General features: G+C 48.4%; 1 protein-coding gene across 4 annotated transcripts in view; it reads left to right on the forward strand.

Annotated features, from left to right (window-relative positions):
• Nucleotides 1–2,884: 2,884 nt before the first annotated feature.
• Nucleotides 2,885–18,690, forward strand: part of LOC119715015 (uncharacterized) — a 53,806-nt gene continuing 38,000 nt past the window's right edge. For 2 of the 4 annotated variants that reach the window (XM_072032114.1, XM_072032117.1), the window contains exons 1-10: nucleotides 2,885–3,023; nucleotides 4,246–4,357; nucleotides 5,970–6,076; nucleotides 6,478–6,534; nucleotides 8,372–8,434; nucleotides 10,882–10,980; nucleotides 12,023–12,085; nucleotides 14,533–14,631; nucleotides 15,674–15,736; nucleotides 18,184–18,282. In XM_072032114.1, coding sequence (XP_071888215.1) covers nucleotides 6,061–6,076; nucleotides 6,478–6,534; nucleotides 8,372–8,434; nucleotides 10,882–10,980; nucleotides 12,023–12,085; nucleotides 14,533–14,631; nucleotides 15,674–15,736; nucleotides 18,184–18,282 — 559 coding nt within the window. In that variant the 5' untranslated portion in view covers nucleotides 2,885–3,023; nucleotides 4,246–4,357; nucleotides 5,970–6,060. Of the gene's footprint in view, nucleotides 3,024–4,245; nucleotides 4,358–5,248; nucleotides 5,392–5,969; nucleotides 6,077–6,477; nucleotides 6,535–8,371; nucleotides 8,435–10,881; nucleotides 10,981–12,022; nucleotides 12,086–14,532; nucleotides 14,632–15,673; nucleotides 15,737–18,183; nucleotides 18,283–18,690 lie in introns of those variants that run through there. The other 2 variants (XM_072032116.1, XM_072032115.1) reach the window with 2 other exon arrangements.

Raw genomic sequence — 18,690 nt, forward strand, 5'->3', positions numbered from 1 at the left:
TTAAGCTTGGAGAAAACAAGGCCCAGGGGAGAACTTGATGTACGTAATTTACAATTACCTTACAGGAGTGTGTATTAAGGTGGAGATCGGGATTTTCTCTCTAGCACCAAGTGATAAGTCTGGGGGAAATGGCCTCAAATTGTGCCAGTGAAGGTTTAGGTCAGATATTAGGAGAAATTTCTTTACTGAAAGGGCAGTGAAGCATTAAAATAGGCTGCCCAGGGAAGTGGTTGAATCACCATCCCCACGGGTCTTCAATAAACAGAGAACTTAGTACTTCTGAACTTGAAGATGGGACCTTTGGGACCAAAGTCCACGGTAAGCAAAGATGCATCCTGGTTTGCATTAAAAGTAGCATGGCCAGCAGATCAAGGGACATGTCCCCTTCTTATCTGTCCTTGTGAGGCCTGACTTGGAGTACTACATCCAGGTGGGGGTGGAAGGGAGAACTTGAAAAAGATGGTTGATGAAGGCAAACAAAGGAGAAAACACACCATTTGAATGCCATGACACCTAAGTTTTTGTATCTTGTCTTGTATCCAGAGGCAAGAGAATAAACTTCAGTTTGTGAACTTGCCACCTTAGCCATATTCAGGGAATCTTCACATAAGTAGAATTTTGGGAGAAATCTTGCCACGGATTCCACTCACATGTGATGAAAATAGAGAGAGAGATCATTATATTCCCCGTGACAAGACGAAATGCTAGGCATTTTTGTGATTCCTATCCTCCTGAGCCCTAATATTTGCATTTTCTCTTTTTGTTGGACTGAAAAAAACCACGAATTCAGCCCCTCTTACTACAGCTGTAGTCTTTTCAGTATGATAGGTGTGAGGTCCTGGTCTAATATCACATTTCATTCCTTTGCAATACGGGTTTCTAATAATTTTTAATAACCACAAGTTTACCAACTGTTAAGTGTGGTTTGTTACTAACTCTTAGGAAAAAAGACAGAAGAATGCCTGATGGCTGAGATTAGGTTGAGTCAAGAAGAAATGAAGAATTTACTGGATCATAAGTTTATAAGTATCCACCAACATCTCAAAACATAATCTCATGTTCCTCTTTTGATGTTGAAGACTCAGATCAAGGCAGTTGCCAGCAGTTTGACATCCCTCAGAGAGAACCTTGGCCATGGGTTTGAAATGCAAGAAGTTCTAATAGGCAAGGAGCAAATGAAAAGAAACTAGATGAATCAGACCAGATACCACCTAGAAACACATATTGGAAGAAATTAACAAACAAGCAAGACAATCTCACCTAAAACTAGACAATTCTGCAGGCACATTTAGATGAACTTCCTTTTCTAACTAGCACTCTAAACCTCATAAAACTACACAGACATTACAGTGTTTCTCCCTCAGCAGGCATCCACATGCCTCTCTTCCATCAGCCCGTGAAAGGCCTGAAAGAGTAGCTGCCTGGAAATCCTGTCCTGTGAAATAGCAGGTAATCAGAACCCCTTTACTATTATTCTGCTACTTCAAATATTAACACTTCCTAATGATCTTATCTTGTAAGAATATTCCTACTTCTCTAAAGGGCTAAAGGGCTTGAACAGAAAATTCTCCTGGGCTGGGAAAGGAGAAAGGGGTGTGGGAGGCTGTAGGAGGAGAAGCAAGAAAGGTTGGTATGAGGCTGCCAAAGGTCATGATCTTTGCTAGGACAGTTCTTCTTCTTCCTAATAATTTCTATGGTGCTGTGTTTTAGATTTAGGATAAGATTGATGTTCATAACACTCTGATGTTTTAAATGATGCGAAGCAGTGCTCACACTAAGTTGAGGATTTTTCTGCTTTTCTGTTGCCCTGCCTTTGAGGAGGATGAGGGTGCATAAGAAACTAGGAATGGAGACAACAAGGACAGCTGACCCAAACTAAGGAAAGGGATATTCCACAACATCAAGCTGAACAATCTAATCTGGAGAGAGTTGCCCAAGGGGGCTGCTGTTGCTCAGGGACTGGCTGCTAGTGAGCAATTACACTGTGCGTCACTTGTTTTCCATCATTCTTTTATTTCTATTAAACGCCATTTCAGCTCAGGAATTTTGCATTTCTATTTCCAGATTCTCTCCCTTGTCCCATGTCAGGGAGGGACTGGGCAAATGGCTGTCTGTTGCTTAGCTGCCTAACAGACAAATCCACAACACAAGTTAATATTTCATAAAATTACCATCAAAAGTCCAGGAAAAGCAATCTAAGAAACCCTGATAAGTGTTACAAATGACTTTTGTACTTTAAATAGTTCCTTGAGGGGAGGTATGATATGGCAATAAATACCAGAGGATTTCAGATAGGGCTTTCAAACATTACAGGTGACAACTCTTGTCAGTTTCAAAAGAAGACAATCTTCTCTTATTTACAGAAGACATCTAGAACACAGCTGCTGACATCTTACATCTAGAAATCACTGCTTGCATAGGCAAGTCAAAGCTTCTTAGACCTGATTCACAAATTCTTCCGAATCTAGAAGGTCCCTTTCAGCACGGAATGTTCTATGATGTTCCGTAAAGGGAACAATAGAAAAAGGCAGATATGGCCCTGTCGGGCCAACAGAGGCATCCCTAACAATGCACAATAAAGAAGTTTCTTTTCAAAAAGTAATTGGTCTCCATGGTGATATCAGAGGGACAAGCCATTCCTGAAAGTACAGCTTTCTTACTCTTAGTGACTGGTCTTCTTTGGGTAGGAGCTGTTCATATGTTATCTGTACCAGAGGCATATTCAAGATAACTCCAAGCACACATGTCATGTATGACCTGCAACCTTTCTTCCTCAGATTGCCTGCAGGCATTCCTTAAAGAGAGTCACAACACTAAGTCTTATCGAAGGGTGAGATTTCCAAGGGTGATAAAAACTCTTCTGCCACTCAGGTGCCAAGGTGTCAACATTTTTTTAGAGCCCTCTTCCCTGTAACAGTGTAAAGTCCAAGGGCACTGAAGGCTGCCCATAACTGCGCCGTCATACTGCAAGTGAAAGCCAGTCAGGTCAGGAGTGACACAGATGAGACGAGGATTTTCTGAAGGTACGTTATAGCATTTTTGTATATATCCACAGTTATTCTTTAAGAATGTATCACTCTGTTGTACTGTTTCCAGGAAAAAAGTCCCTGAACATGTAGAGCGCGCTATGTTACCTTTGCTTTTCCTTCTTGGCTATCAGAAAATGTATTAATAATTTGATATTGGGAAGAACTTCTTTACTGAAAGGGTTGATACGCATCGGAATAGACTGCCCAGGGAAGTGGTTCAATCACCATCCCTGGAGGTCTTTAAAAGACGTTTAGATTTAGAGCTTAGTGATATGGTTTAGTGGAGGAGTTGTTAGTGTTAGGTGAGAGGTTGGACTCGGTAATCTTGGAGGTCTCTTCCAACCTAGATGATTCTGTGATTCATTGATTAATTATTAAGAAGTTTAAAGGAATACAGCTTTCACTAACTGTGTTCAAGCATGTCTAGTGTTTATATATATTGGATTTCAGGGCATTTTCAATTTTGGGTTTGAAAATGAAATGAAAGTACACACACACTTGTCATCATAGGTTGTTTGTCTGTGACAAAAAGTAAGCCAAGGCATGGCAAGGCATGAATGCAAAATCAATGAGGGGAACAATTCTTTCCACTTTTTCCCATAGGGGATTTCTCCCTCCAAGAGTCAGTTCACCTTGCAGAAAAGTTTCACTTGCTCGGGGTGGGTACTCCTGTTGCAGAAGAAGACACTGCTTGAAACTGTGTTTCCACAAAGTTATTTTCAAGTCTTTTTGTCAGCTGTTTGTGGGAGTTTTTGTTGCTTTCAGAAATACTGAGAAGGAAACTATCTTACCTCTATAGTGCTCTTTCCTGTCATGGTTACTGTGGGCATTAATTGCCCTGAGGAGTACTTATGTTTCTGAGCCTGGGACTTAAAGTATCTCCATGAGGAGAACATGTTTCTCAGCTTGTCCTTCCTTGGACTGTGTGCGGAGGTTTACATGCTTGAGCAAGCAGAGCCACTAACTCACCTGCAGGGGTGCAGTTCATACCTCTGCCATGGGGGTCTGGCATCTTTCGGGAGGCCCTTGGTTACTGGAGACCTCCTCAGCAGCCTGGCAGGTCTAACTCAGTAATCCATGAGACGTGGACTATGAAGGCTCCTCTTCAGGGTTCCTCTTCTTCCCTTCAATAAAAGTACACTTGTGAGCTGAAGCCCTGTTTCCTATGTGATTGCTCCTATGCTTACATTGTACATTTTCATCACTTGTCCTTTAGATTGAAGAAGTTTCTGAAATAGACGTATGAGGAACGGCTGAGGGCACTGGGCCTGTTCAGCCTGGAGAAGAGGAGGCTGAGGGGAGACCTCATCGCAGTCTACAACTTCCTCGTAAGGGGGTGTCGAGAGGCAGGAGACCTTTTCTCCATTAACACCAGTGACAGGACCCGCGGGAATGGGGTTAAGCTGAGGCAGGGGAAAATTAGGCTTGACATCATGAGGGGGTTCTTCACAGAGAGGGTGGTTGCACACTGGAACAGGCTCCCCAGGGAAGTGGTCACTGCACCGAGCCTGTCTGAATTTAAGAAGAGATTGGACTGTGCACTTAGTCACATGGTCTGAACTTTTGGGTGGACCTGTGCGGTGTCAAGAGTTGGACTTGATGATCCTTAAGGGTCCCTTCCAACTCAGGATATTCTATGATTCTATGATTCTATGATTCTATGAAATTGCATCCTCTGGGACTGCGCTGTCATCTGGGACTGGCTTTCTTTCAAATTTCCCTTCAGATATGATGCTGTAACTAGGTGGAGTTCTGTGCTGCCTTTTCTGTCTAGAAAATCAATATTATGATATATATAAGTGGTGTGTTTTAGGAAATACGTCACTGAAGCTAGAGTTTCTGCCTCCCCTGCAGGTTACACAAAGCACGTATTAGGAAATCAGAGTTAAGACATGTGGTGGTTTTACCGTACTGGGCAGCTAAACCCCACAACCGCTCTCTCACTCCCCCTCCTTTAGATGAGGAGGGGGAGAAGTAAAGCAAATAACAACTCACGGGTTGAGATAAGGATAATTTAATTAAAGGGAAATAATTATAATAATTAAATAAAGACTACCATGAACTAAACAATTTAACTAAGGGGAAATAAAAAGGGAAAGGGGAAAGGGAGGGGAAAAAAAGGAAAATAAAAAGAAGGGAGGAAAACAAACAAACAAAATAAATGAAGGCTATATGGAAGTGCAGAGGAAAGAAATTACTCTCTACTTCCCACAAATGAGCGATGATTGACCACATCCTTGAAGCAAGGCCTCAACGCACGCAGCCGGTGTTCGAGAGGAGGACCGACATCTTCCAAACGAGAGCCCACCCCTCCCCTCTTCTTCCTGTTTCCACCTTTTATTGCTGAGTGTGACATCACATGGTATGGAATATCCCTTTGATTGGTTTAGGTCAGCTGCCCTAGTGATGTTTCTCTCCTCACCTTTTGCCCACCCCCTAGGAGGGTTAGAGAAAGGGCTAATACTGTGCCACTGCTGCTCAGCAGTAGACACAACACTGGTGTGATAACACTGCTGTTCCAGCTACAAGTACAGAGTACGGCACTGTATGGGCTGCTGACGGGAAAGTTAATATTCCAGCCAGACCCAGAACAAGACATGACAAAGAGAAGGTTCTTCTGAGATGACTCGATACCAGTCGCCTACATAGAGACACATACATTCAATTTCACAAACACATCCTTGGAGTTTTATTCTTTGTTAGGAAGGGAATACGGGGGTGGCCTCTGAGGGATGAGACTAGTGTTGTCCTTATGCCAGAACGAGCCTGTTCCAGCCAGTTAAAGGTGATGCAAACTGAAGGCCATGGAGAGGAAACATGCTGAGAAGTTCTGGGAGAAGAGCTTATTTTATAATCAGCTCTTAATAAAATCAGAAGAGATCAGCTTCCATCAGAACAGAGACATGTCTTTGAGAACAGGTTATTGTTGTTTCTTCACAGAAAAAAAAGTGGCAGCAAACAAAAGGAGCACACTTGAATCAATGCAGGAGGTTGTGGGGAGAGACTCTTTTCTGTGAAGATATTGAAAAAGATGGAGGAGGAACTAGGTAAGCAGAGGAATCCACTAGAAAGCCTTCAGCTCCCTGAACACAAAACCTGGTCCACAGGGAAACCATCTTGTGAACTTTTCCTTGGTGTGTTCTCAAAGGAAGGAGCAGCATGAGCCCCATGAAACCTTCCCCGCATGGGCTGCTACACTTAGGCTCTGGGACACTTCACAGAGCATCAAGGCCCTGAGAGCATAATTGGAGCTCCATGGTAGGACACATTGGTCCAAACCCAAGACATTGCTATTACACCCATGTTTCACAGGACCCTAGGGTTCTTGGGATGCTGACATGACCTGTTCTTCCCCGAAAACTGTGCAAATACGTTCTTGTGCTTTCTTCAGGAAAAGTCTTGGCTTAATGTTATCTTTCCTATCTTTTCCTATGAACCTTATGTTAAGAACATGAGACCAAGATACCACGTGTCCAAGAGCTAAGGAAAAGATTTCAGTCGCCAAGTAAGTACACAGCATCCCACTCCTCTTGACCGCGGTCATCCTTGGGAACATCTTGGGTGGGGTAGATCACTGTGGAGAGAAGCGAGCACCTGTGCGATTGACTTCTCTGAGCTAGTTATCCACAGAAGCCCTTCCAGTCCACAGCAGAGGGCTTTGCCTTTGGGAAGGGACAGATTTCATGCTAGGGGCACACTTTGCTGCTGTCAGGCACGTCCTACTCCAGCAGAGTGTACTGCTGTGGTGGGGAGTGGAAAGTTTTCAAAGAATGAGCTCAGAGGAATATTCTGGAAGAGTACCATGTCATTGTAAGATTTTCCCCCTTTGTTGTAATATAAGGAGGACTGTTTCAAGCCTTTGTGGGACTTCCCTCATACAAATAGTGCAAACCAAAGGGGTCCTTCCTTGAATTTTTATCAGGGTATTGGGCTACTGACTAAAGCTAAGTCCTTGTGGATAAGGTAAGTAACTAACCAATGTAATGATTTCCTTAGAATCAGAGAGATGTGAGAGTGGAACTCAGCTGGGATATAAACCATTTCATTCATCTGATTATAATATCAGAAGAGATCGGCTTCCATCAGGACAGACACTGCACATGCCTTTGAGCACAGGTTACTGTTGAGAATGCCTCTGTCTCCAAGAGCTTGTTCTGGGAAGGGGAAGCATTCAGGTGGCAGACAAAAAAAAATAAATAATGTGCCTTGGTAACACACAGATCAACCTTGGACCATTCCCTAGGTACGTCGAACATTTCAAGGGCAAAAGCCTGTAGTGCAGAGGAGAGCAATAGCTAAGGGTAAGGAAGGGCATTCATTACCTGCCCAAGGCTCAAACTGTTGCTCCAGCTAAAAAAAACTAACATATGGCAACCACACACACACAAGAGAGACCAAAGAGGGAATACAACTATATATAACTATAAAACCCCCTTCTTGTAGTGAGGGGCCCAAAACTGAACACAGGATTCAAGTTGCATCCCCATCAGAGGGACAATCTCTTCCCTAGTCCTGTTGGCACGGTATTTCTGATAGAAAATAGGGTGGATTGGGATGGATTGGGTGGATTGATAAGTCTGAGTATATCCATCTTCTGTGGGATGGGGGGCTTAGCAATGTGTCCTCCCTTCCAACCGTCTTCTTAGAGAGTCCCCAAAGAAAGAGAATGCTGAGTGTGAGCATCTGTCTGCAGGACGAGCACACCATATGTTGTGGAGGTTTTGGGGCAGTGGTATAGTGTTGCTGGTGGTTTCGTTGGTGGCGGAAGGCTTTGGAGCAGGAGCGATAGTGAGGGAAGGGGATGTGGTGGGAAGTCTGAAAAGTGGTGGCTGGAGGTGGAGAGGCTGGATCACCAAGCAACCCTGCCTGATTTGGTGAGGTGCAAGGATTGGGCTGGTGACAATGATCCCTGCCAGAGTCAGAGGGGTGCTAGGGGTAGTTGGAAGGGGCGTGACCCAAGACCTCCCTCAGAGGCATCTGCTGTGCCACATTGAGGTGGACAGTCCCAGAAGGCACTGCCTTCTAACTCATGGGTCTTGACGTGACTTGTTTTCTTCTTCTCTGGTGCGCACGGTGACTGTGCAGAGGAGCTCTGAGCAATAGAGGGTGAGTCTTTCTAATTGCCCACAAGGATTCCCCGAGGGGATACAGGCCTTGCAGGTGGCGAGTGACAACAGCTGCACCAGCAACGGCAGCTGCCCGTGAACCTGCACCACGATCGAGTGAGCCAGTGTGCCAGTGTCAGAGTTCCAACTGGTGTTCCCTACCTTTGCATTTGTCGTAGAAATGCCTAGTGGCCACTAGAGAAACAAGGGACATTTTAACACCAAACTCTCTTGCAGGTGCTAGCTCTGCAGCTCCTCAGAAGGCAGACCCAGTGAGAAGGATGAAGACTCCCCATGCAGGTGAGGGCCTGGCTTCATGCACGCTGTCTGGAGGCAAAGGGAAGCGCAGAGGCTGGGAGCAGTGCACTTGTCTTGGGATGAATGAGAAGGACACTGCTGGGTTCCTTCCTCTGCTTCCTGGGGTCCCATCCTACCTTGAAATCCCCAGTGTTGCTTCACGGATCCTACTTCACTGCTGGGAAGGTCTCCAGCAAGGCCAGCTTTCATAGATTTGGAATCTTCCGAAGGGCTTCTCCAGAGGTTTCCACCTCTCTGGCCACACTTTGGGAGAGGTGGTGTCTCCCCTGTGCAATGCAGACAGTTCTAGCTTGGTGGGCACACAGGGCTCACGCATCCTCCACCTCCGCCCGCTCTCTTTGTGCACTTGCTGCTCCTTCTGGGATGGCAGCTGGTGTGGCACACTGCCAGAGAGGAGGAACCTGTGGAGGTCTGTCATGCTAAAGGCCCACCCCAGCACTGTGCAACCATTGCTCTTGGGGAAAGCACAGTAAGCCTTCTCCATGGCCTGTCCTGAGCACAAAGCAGTCCCCGCTCTGCCTTCAGCTTTACCTGTGCACGTGTCAGGAATGGTCATGCCCTTGCAGAGAACCCATCGGAAGGAGGAGGGTGGAGGGGGGAGTTCTGATTAACCCTCGGGGTGGACCACCATGCAAAAGGAACACCAACGGCAAGGAAGAGCTCTAGCTTTTGAAGGCATATAGGAGATGAGAGAAGAGGGTCGGACGTCTCAGCACATGGGTGGAAGCTGCCAGACGGTGAGCGAAATAGTTGCTAGCCTTAGCAAAGATGCCTGCTGACCTTTGCCGTGTTCTTGTCTGGAACTTTCACCTTCCCCCACACGGTCCCTACCAAAGTCCTGGATCAAGCACACATCTTTGACATCGTCCATGTCCTATGCTAGCCCAGTGTACTGCTGCGATTGGTAGTGGAAGGCTTTTGCACGATGAGCTCGTATGAAGATGCTGGGCAGTTGGCATGTCTCTTCTCTTGTTCCTTTTCACTCAGACAGCAAAGGAGGAATCTCTCTCCTTGGCGTGAGGGTCCTATCAAATAGCCATGTCAAGGCTGTGTGTGAGATTCAATCAATGCATCAGCAACGGAGTAGACTCTTCCACTGTAAACTGTCTTGCAGGTAGGAGCTGCCCAAATGCTCTGCTCTCCTATACAGTCAGGGGAAGACTCACCTTGGTTGTGTTTTAACCCTGGCTGGCAGCTAAACACCACAGAGGCACTCACTCGCTCTGCCCAAGAGGGATGCAGGAGAGAATCCAAAAGCTAGATGTGTAGGAACTTGGGTGTTTGAGATAAAGTCGGTTGAATAGGTAAAGCCCAAGCTCCTTTTTCATCCTCAGTCCAAAACTCAGCACCCTACCAGCTCCAATAATGAAAATTAACTCTATCCCAGAGAAAACGTGGGCAGCCTTGCAGGGGAGCACCAAGGCTGACCCGAACTACCCACAAAGAGAATCTGTCCTGGAAGAACAGTGTGTGGAGGGCTGCCTGAAGGGCCCACAGCAGGGAAATGACAGAAGCTTACCGCTCCAGAAATTCTGACTTCCAAGGACCTCCAGCAAGTGCTTTGTCATCTCAACTATCCCCATGCAAATAAGCTGGACCCCAGGCTGCCAGTGCACAGTGCAATTTCCCAGCACAGAGCAGGACAGCCTGCACTGTGTGGAATGCCCTCTTCCCTGTGCTGTAAGGCAAGATCTTCTCTTTCCTCTGCTCCTTCCAGTGGGGAGTGCTTGCAAAGAAAGTTCTTCCCTGGACAAAGGCTTGGAAATCAGCAGAGCTGGGGCCCCCTCTGCGGACACGGCTTTGGTTTGTGAGGAATGGGTTTCCTCAGAATTTTAATGAGGGTCATCAGCTGCAGACGAGAGCCAAGTTCTTATGGACAAGGCAAGGAACTAACCAAAGTAATGATTTCCTGAGGAGCAGCAAGGTGTGAGAGTGGAGCTCAGCTGGGATGTCTACCATGTCATTCAGATGATTACCAAATCAGAAGAGATCAGCTTCCATCAGGACAGACACTGGACATGCCTTTGAGCACAGGTTACTGTTGAGAACACCTCTGTCTCCAAGAGCTTGTTCTGGGAAGGGGAAGCATTCAGGTGGCACACAAATAAACGCATGCTTAAAAACACCCAGATCGCACTTGGATCATCCTCCAGCTCAGTATAGTATTTCTAGGGGGAAAAGCCCGTTGCACAGAGGAGAGCGAAAGCAAAGGGAAAAGGATGGGCGTTCATTACCTGCCTGTGGTTCATACTGTTGCTCCAGCTGAAACAAGCAACCGTATGGGAACCACACACACACAAGACAGACCAAAGACGGAATTGCCTGGAAAGGAAAGAATTTTAGAGCCTTTGGACATTGTCCTTGCAGGGAGGTGGTCTCCACCTCTTGGATGTGCTATCAGCATCTCAGCAATTGTTGTTTCTTCACAGAAACGAAAGGGGCAAATAAGAGCATCCCTGAATCGATGCAGAAGGCTATGGAGATTCGTCATTTTGTGAAGACAGTGGACGAAATGGAGAACGAGACAGGTGAGCAGAGCCATCCCCAGGCAGGCCTTCAACTGCTTGAAAGCAAAAGCTGGTCCACAGGGAAACCTTCCTGTGAACTCCTCTGCAGTATGTCCTCAAAATAAAAAGCAGTATGGACCCCCTGACACTATAAACCCCCCTGCTTGTGGTGAGGGGCCCAAAACTGAACACAGGATTCAAGCTGCATCCTCATCAGAGGGACAATCTCTTCCCTAGTCCTGTTGGCATGCTATTTCTAATAGAAAATAGGGTGGATTGGGATGGATTGGGTGGATTGATAAGTCTGAGTATATCCATCTTCTGTGGGATGGGGGGCTTAGCAATGTGTCCTCCCTTCCAACCGTCTTCTTAGAGAGTCCCCAAAGAAAGAGAATGCTGAGTGTGAGCATCTGTCTGCAGGACGAGCACACCATATGTTGTGGAGGTTTTGGGGCAGTGGTATAGTGTTGCTGGTGGTTTCGTTGGTGGCGGAAGGCTTTGGAGCAGGAGCGATAGTGAGGGAAGGGGATGTGGTGGGAAGTCTGAAAAGTGGTGGCTGGAGGTGGAGAGGCTGGATCACCAAGCAACCCTGCCTGATTTGGTGAGGTGCAAGGATTGGGCTGGTGACAATGATCAGAGTCAGAGGGGTGCTAGGGGTAGTTGGAAGGGGCGTGACCCAAGACCTCCCTCAGAGGCATCTGCTGTGCCACATTGAGGTGGACAGTCCCAGAAGGCACTGCCTTCTAACTCATGGGTCTTGACGTGACTTGTTTTCTTCTTCTCTGGCGCGCACGGTGACTGTGCAGAGGAGCTCTGAGCAATAGAGGGTGAGTCTTTCTAATTGCCCACAAGGATTCCCCGAGGGGATACAGGCCTTGCAGGTGGCGAGTGACAACAGCTGCACCAGCAACGGCAGCTGCCCGTGAACCTGCACCACGATCGAGTGAGCCAGTGTGCCAGTGTCAGAGTTCCAACTGGTGTTCCCTACCTTTGCATTTGTCGTAGAAATGCCTAGTGGCCACTAGAGAAACAAGGGACATTTTAACACCAAACTCTCTTGCAGGTGCTAGCTCTGCAGCTCCTCAGAAGGCAGACCCAGTGAGAAGGATGAAGACTCCCCATGCAGGTGAGGGCCTGGCTTCATGCACGCTGTCTGGAGGCAAAGGGAAGCGCAGAGGCTGGGAGCAGTGCACTTGTCTTGGGATGAATGAGAAGGACACTGCTGGGTTCCTTCCTCTGCTTCCTGGGGTCCCATCCTACCTTGAAATCCCCAGTGTTGCTTCACGGATCCTACTTCACTGCTGGGAAGGTCTCCAGCAAGGCCAGCTTTCATAGATTTGGAATCTTCCGAAGGGCTTCTCCAGAGGTTTCCACCTCTCTGGCCACACTTTGGGAGAGGTGGTGTCTCCCCTGTGCAATGCAGACAGTTCTAGCTTGGTGGGCACACAGGGCTCACGCATCCTCCACCTCCGCCCGCTCTCTTTGTGCACTTGCTGCTCCTTCTGGGATGGCAGCTGGTGTGGCACACTGCCAGAGAGGAGGAACCTGTGGAGGTCTGTCATGCTAAAGGCCCACCCCAGCACTGTGCAACCATTGCTCTTGGGGAAAGCACAGTAAGCCTTCTCCATGGCCTGTCCTGAGCACAAAGCAGTCCCCGCTCTGCCTTCAGCTTTACCTGTGCACGTGTCAGGAATGGTCATGCCCTTGCAGAGAACCCATCGGAAGGAGGAGGGTGGAGGGGGGAGTTCTGATTAACCCTCGGGGTGGACCACCATGCAAAAGGAACACCAACGGCAAGGAAGAGCTCTAGCTTTTGAAGGCATATAGGAGATGAGAGAAGAGGGTCGGACGTCTCAGCACATGGGTGGAAGCTGCCAGACGGTGAGCGAAATAGTTGCTAGCCTTAGCAAAGATGCCTGCTGACCTTTGCCGTGTTCTTGTCTGGAACTTTCACCTTCCCCCACACGGTCCCTACCAAAGTCCTGGATCAAGCACACATCTTTGACATCGTCCATGTCCTATGCTAGCCCAGTGTACTGCTGCGATTGGTAGTGGAAGGCTTTTGCACAATGAGCTCGTATGAAGATGCTGGGCAGTTGGCATGTCTCTTCTCTTGTTCCTTTTCACTCAGACAGCAAAGGAGGAATCTCTCTCCTTGGCGTGAGGGTCCTATCAAATAGCCATGTCAAGGCTGTGTGTGAGATTCAATCAATGCATCAGCAACGGAGTAGACTCTTCCACTGTAAACTGTCTTGCAGGTAGGAGCTGCCCAAATGCTCTGCTCTCCTATACAGTCAGGGGAAGACTCACCTTGGTTGTGTTTTAACCCTGGCTGGCAGCTAAACACCACAGAGGCACTCACTCGCTCTGCCCAAGAGGGATGCAGGAGAGAATCCAAAAGCTAGATGTGTAGGAACTTGGGTGTTTGAGATAAAGTCGGTTGAATAGGTAAAGCCCAAGCTCCTTTTTCATCCTCAGTCCAAAACTCAGCACCCTACCAGCTCCAATAATGAAAATTAACTCTATCCCAGAGAAAACGTGGGCAGCCTTGCAAGGGAGCACCAAGGCTGACCCGAACTACCCACAAAGAGAATCTGTCCTGGAAGAACAGTGTGTGGAGGGCTGCCTGAAGGGCCCACAGCAGGGAAATGACAGAAGCTTACCGCTCCAGAAATTCTGACTTCCAAGGACCTCCAGCAAGTGCTTTGTCATCTCAACTATCCCCATGCAAATAAGCTGGACCCCAGGCTGCCAGTGCACAGTGCAATTTCCCAGCACAGAGCAGGACAGCCTGCACTGTGTGGAATGCCCTCTTCCCTGTGCTGTAAGGCAAGATCTTCTCTTTCCTCTGCTCCTTCCAGTGGGGAGTGCTTGCAAAGAAAGTTCTTCCCTGGACAAAGGCTTGGAAATCAGCAGAGCTGGGGCCCCCTCTGCGGACACGGCTTTGGTTTGTGAGGAATGGGTTTCCTCAGAATTTTAATGAGGGTCATCAGCTGCAGACGAGAGCCAAGTTCTTATGGACAAGGCAAGGAACTAACCAAAGTAATGATTTCCTGAGGAGCAGCAAGGTGTGAGAGTGGAGCTCAGCTGGGATGTCTACCATGTCATTCAGATGATTACCAAATCAGAAGAGATCAGCTTCCATCAGGACAGACACTGGACATGCCTTTGAGCACAGGTTACTGTTGAGAACACCTCTGTCTCCAAGAGCTTGTTCTGGGAAGGGGAAGCATTCAGGTGGCACACAAATAAACGCATGCTTAAAAACACCCAGATCGCACTTGGATCATCCTCCAGCTCAGTATAGTATTTCTAGGGGGAAAAGCCCGTTGCACAGAGGAGAGCGAAAGCAAAGGGAAAAGGATGGGCGTTCATTACCTGCCTGTGGTTCATACTGTTGCTCCAGCTGAAACAAGCAACCGTATGGGAACCACACACACACAAGACAGACCAAAGACGGAATTGCCTGGAAAGGAAAGAATTTTAGAGCCTTTGGACATTGTCCTTGCAGGGAGGTGGTCTCCACCTCTTGGATGTGCTATCAGCATCTCAGCAATTGTTGTTTCTTCACAGAAACGAAAGGGGCAAATAAGAGCATCCCTGAATCGATGCAGAAGGCTATGGAGATTCGTCATTTTGTGAAGACAGTGGACGAAATGGAGAACGAGACAGGTGAGCAGAGCCATCCCCAGGCAGGCCTTCAACTGCTTGAAAGCAAAAGCTGGTCCACAGGGAAACCTTCCTGTGAACTCCTCTGCAGTATGTCCTCAAAATAAAAAGCAGTATGGACCCCCTGACACTATAAACCCCCCTGCTTGTGGTGAGGGGCCCAAAACTGAACACAGGATTCAAGCTGCATCCTCATCAGAGGGACAATCTCTTCCCTAGTCCTGTTGGCATGCTATTTCTAATAGAAAATAGGGTGGATTGGGATGGATTGGGTGGATTGATAAGTCTGAGTATATCCATCTTCTGTGGGATGGGGGGCTTAGCAATGTGTCCTCCCTTCCAACCGTCTTCTTAGAGAGTCCCCAAAGAAAGAGAATGCTGAGTGTGAGCATCTGTCTGCAGGACGAGCACACCATATGTTGTGGAGGTTTTGGGGCAGTGGTATAGTGTTGCTGGTGGTTTCGTTGGTGGCGGAAGGCTTTGGAGCAGGAGCGATAGTGAGGGAAGGGGATGTGGTGGGAAGTCTGAAAAGTGGTGGCTGGAGGTGGAGAGGCTGGATCACCAAGCAACCCTGCCTGATTTGGTGAGGTGCAAGGATTGGGCTGGTGACAATGATCAGAGTCAGAGGGGTGCTAGGGGTAGTTGGAAGGGGCGTGACCCAAGACCTCCCTCAGAGGCATCTGCTGTGCCACATTGAGGTGGACAGTCCCAGAAGGCACTGCCTTCTAACTCATGGGTCTTGACGTGACTTGTTTTCTTCTTCTCTGGCGCGCACGGTGACTGTGCAGAGGAGCTCTGAGCAATAGAGGGTGAGTCTTTCTAATTGCCCACAAGGATTCCCCGAGGGGATACAGGCCTTGCAGGTGGCGAGTGACAACAGCTGCACCAGCAACGGCAGCTGCCCGTGAACCTGCACCACGATCGAGTGAGCCAGTGTGCCAGTGTCAGAGTTCCAACTGGTGTTCCCTACCTTTGCATTTGTCGTAGAAATGCCTAGTGGCCACTAGAGAAACAAGGGACATTTTAACACCAAACTCTCTTGCAGGTGCTAGCTCTGCAGCTCCTCAGAAGGCAGACCCAGTGAGAAGGATGAAGACTCCCCATGCAGGTGAGGGCCTGGCTTCATGCACGCTGTCTGGAGGCAAAGGGAAGCGCAGAGGCTGGGAGCAGTGCACTTGTCTTGGGATGAATGAGAAGGACACTGCTGGGTTCCTTCCTCTGCTTCCTGGGGTCCCATCCTACCTTGAAATCCCCAGTGTTGCTTCACGGATCCTACTTCACTGCTGGGAAGGTCTCCAGCAAGGCCAGCTTTCATAGATTTGGAATCTTCCGAAGGGCTTCTCCAGAGGTTTCCACCTCTCTGGCCACACTTTGGGAGAGGTGGTGTCTCCCCTGTGCAATGCAGACAGTTCTAGCTTGGTGGGCACACAGGGCTCACGCATCCTCCACCTCCGCCCGCTCTCTTTGTGCACTTGCTGCTCCTTCTGGGATGGCAGCTGGTGTGGCACACTGCCAGAGAGGAGGAACCTGTGGAGGTCTGTCATGCTAAAGGCCCACCCCAGCACTGTGCAACCATTGCTCTTGGGGAAAGCACAGTAAGCCTTCTCCATGGCCTGTCCTGAGCACAAAGCAGTCCCCGCTCTGCCTTCAGCTTTACCTGTGCACGTGTCAGGAATGGTCATGCCCTTGCAGAGAACCCATCGGAAGGAGGAGGGTGGAGGGGGGAGTTCTGATTAACCCTCGGGGTGGACCACCATGCAAAAGGAACACCAACGGCAAGGAAGAGCTCTAGCTTTTGAAGGCATATAGGAGATGAGAGAAGAGGGTCGGACGTCTCAGCACATGGGTGGAAGCTGCCAGACGGTGAGCGAAATAGTTGCTAGCCTTAGCAAAGATGCCTGCTGACCTTTGCCGTGTTCTTGTCTGGAACTTTCACCTTCCCCCACACGGTCCCTACCAAAGTCCTGGATCAAGCACACATCTTTGACATCGTCCATGTCCTATGCTAGCCCAGTGTACTGCTGCGATTGGTAGTGGAAGGCTTTTGCACGATGAGCTCGTATGAAGATGCTGGGCAGTTGGCATGTCTCTTCTCTTGTTCCTTTTCACTCAGACAGCAAAGGAGGAATCTCTCTCCTTGGCGTGAGGGTCCTATCAAATAGCCATGTCAAGGCTGTGTGTGAGATTCAATCAATGCATCAGCAACGGAGTAGACTCTTCCACTGTAAACTGTCTTGCAGGTAGGAGCTGCCCAAATGCTCTGCTCTCCTATACAGTCAGGGGAAGACTCACCTTGGTTGTGTTTTAACCCTGGCTGGCAGCTAAACACCACAGAGGCACTCACTCGCTCTGCCCAAGAGGGATGCAGGAGAGAATCCAAAAGCTAGATGTGTAGGAACTTGGGTGTTTGAGATAAAGTCGGTTGAATAGGTAAAGCCCAAGCTCCTTTTTCATCCTCAGTCCAAAACTCAGCACCCTACCAGCTCCAATAATGAAAATTAACTCTATCCCAGAGAAAACGTGGGCAGCCTTGCAGGGGAGCACCAAGGCTGACCCGAACTACCCACAAAGAGAATCTGTCCTGGAAGAACAGTGTGTGGAGGGCTGCCTGAAGGGCCCACAGCAGGGAAATGACAGAAGCTTACCGCTCCAGAAATTCTGACTTCCAAGGACCTCCAGCAAGTGCTTTGTCATCTCAACTATCCCCATGCAAATAAGCTGGACCCCAGGCTGCCAGTGCACAGTGCAATTTCCCAGCACAGAGCAGGACAGCCTGCACTGTGTGGAATGCCCTCTTCCCTGTGCTGTAAGGCAAGATCTTCTCTTTCCTCTGCTCCTTCCAGTGGGGAGTGCTTGCAAAGAAAGTTCTTCCCTGGACAAAGGCTTGGAAATCAGCAGAGCTGGGGCCCCCTCTGCGGACACGGCTTTGGTTTGTGAGGAATGGGTTTCCTCAGAATTTTAATGAGGGTCATCAGCTGCAGACGAGAGCCAAGTTCTTATGGACAAGGCAAGGAACTAACCAAAGTAATGATTTCCTGAGGAGCAGCAAGGTGTGAGAGTGGAGCTCAGCTGGGATGTCTACCATGTCATTCAGATGATTACCAAATCAGAAGAGATCAGCTTCCATCAGGACAGACACTGGACATGCCTTTGAGCACAGGTTACTGTTGAGAACACCTCTGTCTCCAAGAGCTTGTTCTGGGAAGGGGAAGCATTCAGGTGGCACACAAATAAACGCATGCTTAAAAACACCCAGATCGCACTTGGATCATCCTCCAGCTCAGTATAGTATTTCTAGGGGGAAAAGCCCGTTGCACAGAGGAGAGCGAAAGCAAAGGGAAAAGGATGGGCGTTCATTACCTGCCTGTGGTTCATACTGTTGCTCCAGCTGAAACAAGCAACCGTATGGGAACCACACACACACAAGACAGACCAAAGACGGAATTGCCTGGAAAGGAAAGAATTTTAGAGCCTTTGGACATTGTCCTTGCAGGGAGGTGGTCTCCACCTCTTGGATGTGCTATCAGCATCTCAGCAATTGTTGTTTCTTCACAGAAACGAAAGGGGCAAATAAGAGCATCCCTGAATCGATGCAGAAGGCTATGGAGATTCGTCATTTTGTGAAGACAGTGGACGAAATGGAGAACGAGACAGGTGAGCAGAGCCATCCCCAGGCAGGCCTTCAACTGCTTGAAAGCAAAAGCTGGTCCACAGGGAAACCTTCCTGTGAACTCCTCTGCAGTATGTCCTCAAAATAAAAAGCAGTATGGACCCCCTGACACTATAAACCCCCCTGCTTGTGGTGAGGGGCCCAAAACTGAACACAGGATTCAAGCTGCATCCTCATCAGAGGGACAATCTCTTCCCTAGTCCTGTTGGCATGCTATTTCTAATAGAAAATAGGGTGGATTGGGATGGATTGGGTGGATTGATAAGTCTGAGTATATCCATCTTCTGTGGGATGGGGGGCTTAGCAATGTGTCCTCCCTTCCAACCGTCTTCTTAGAGAGTCCCCAAAGAAAGAGAATGCTGAGTGTGAGCATCTGTCTGCAGGACGAGCAC

Source organism: Anas platyrhynchos, chromosome 36 (assembly GCF_047663525.1).
Source record: "Anas platyrhynchos isolate ZD024472 breed Pekin duck chromosome 36, IASCAAS_PekinDuck_T2T, whole genome shotgun sequence".
NCBI lineage: Eukaryota > Metazoa > Chordata > Aves > Anseriformes > Anatidae > Anas > Anas platyrhynchos.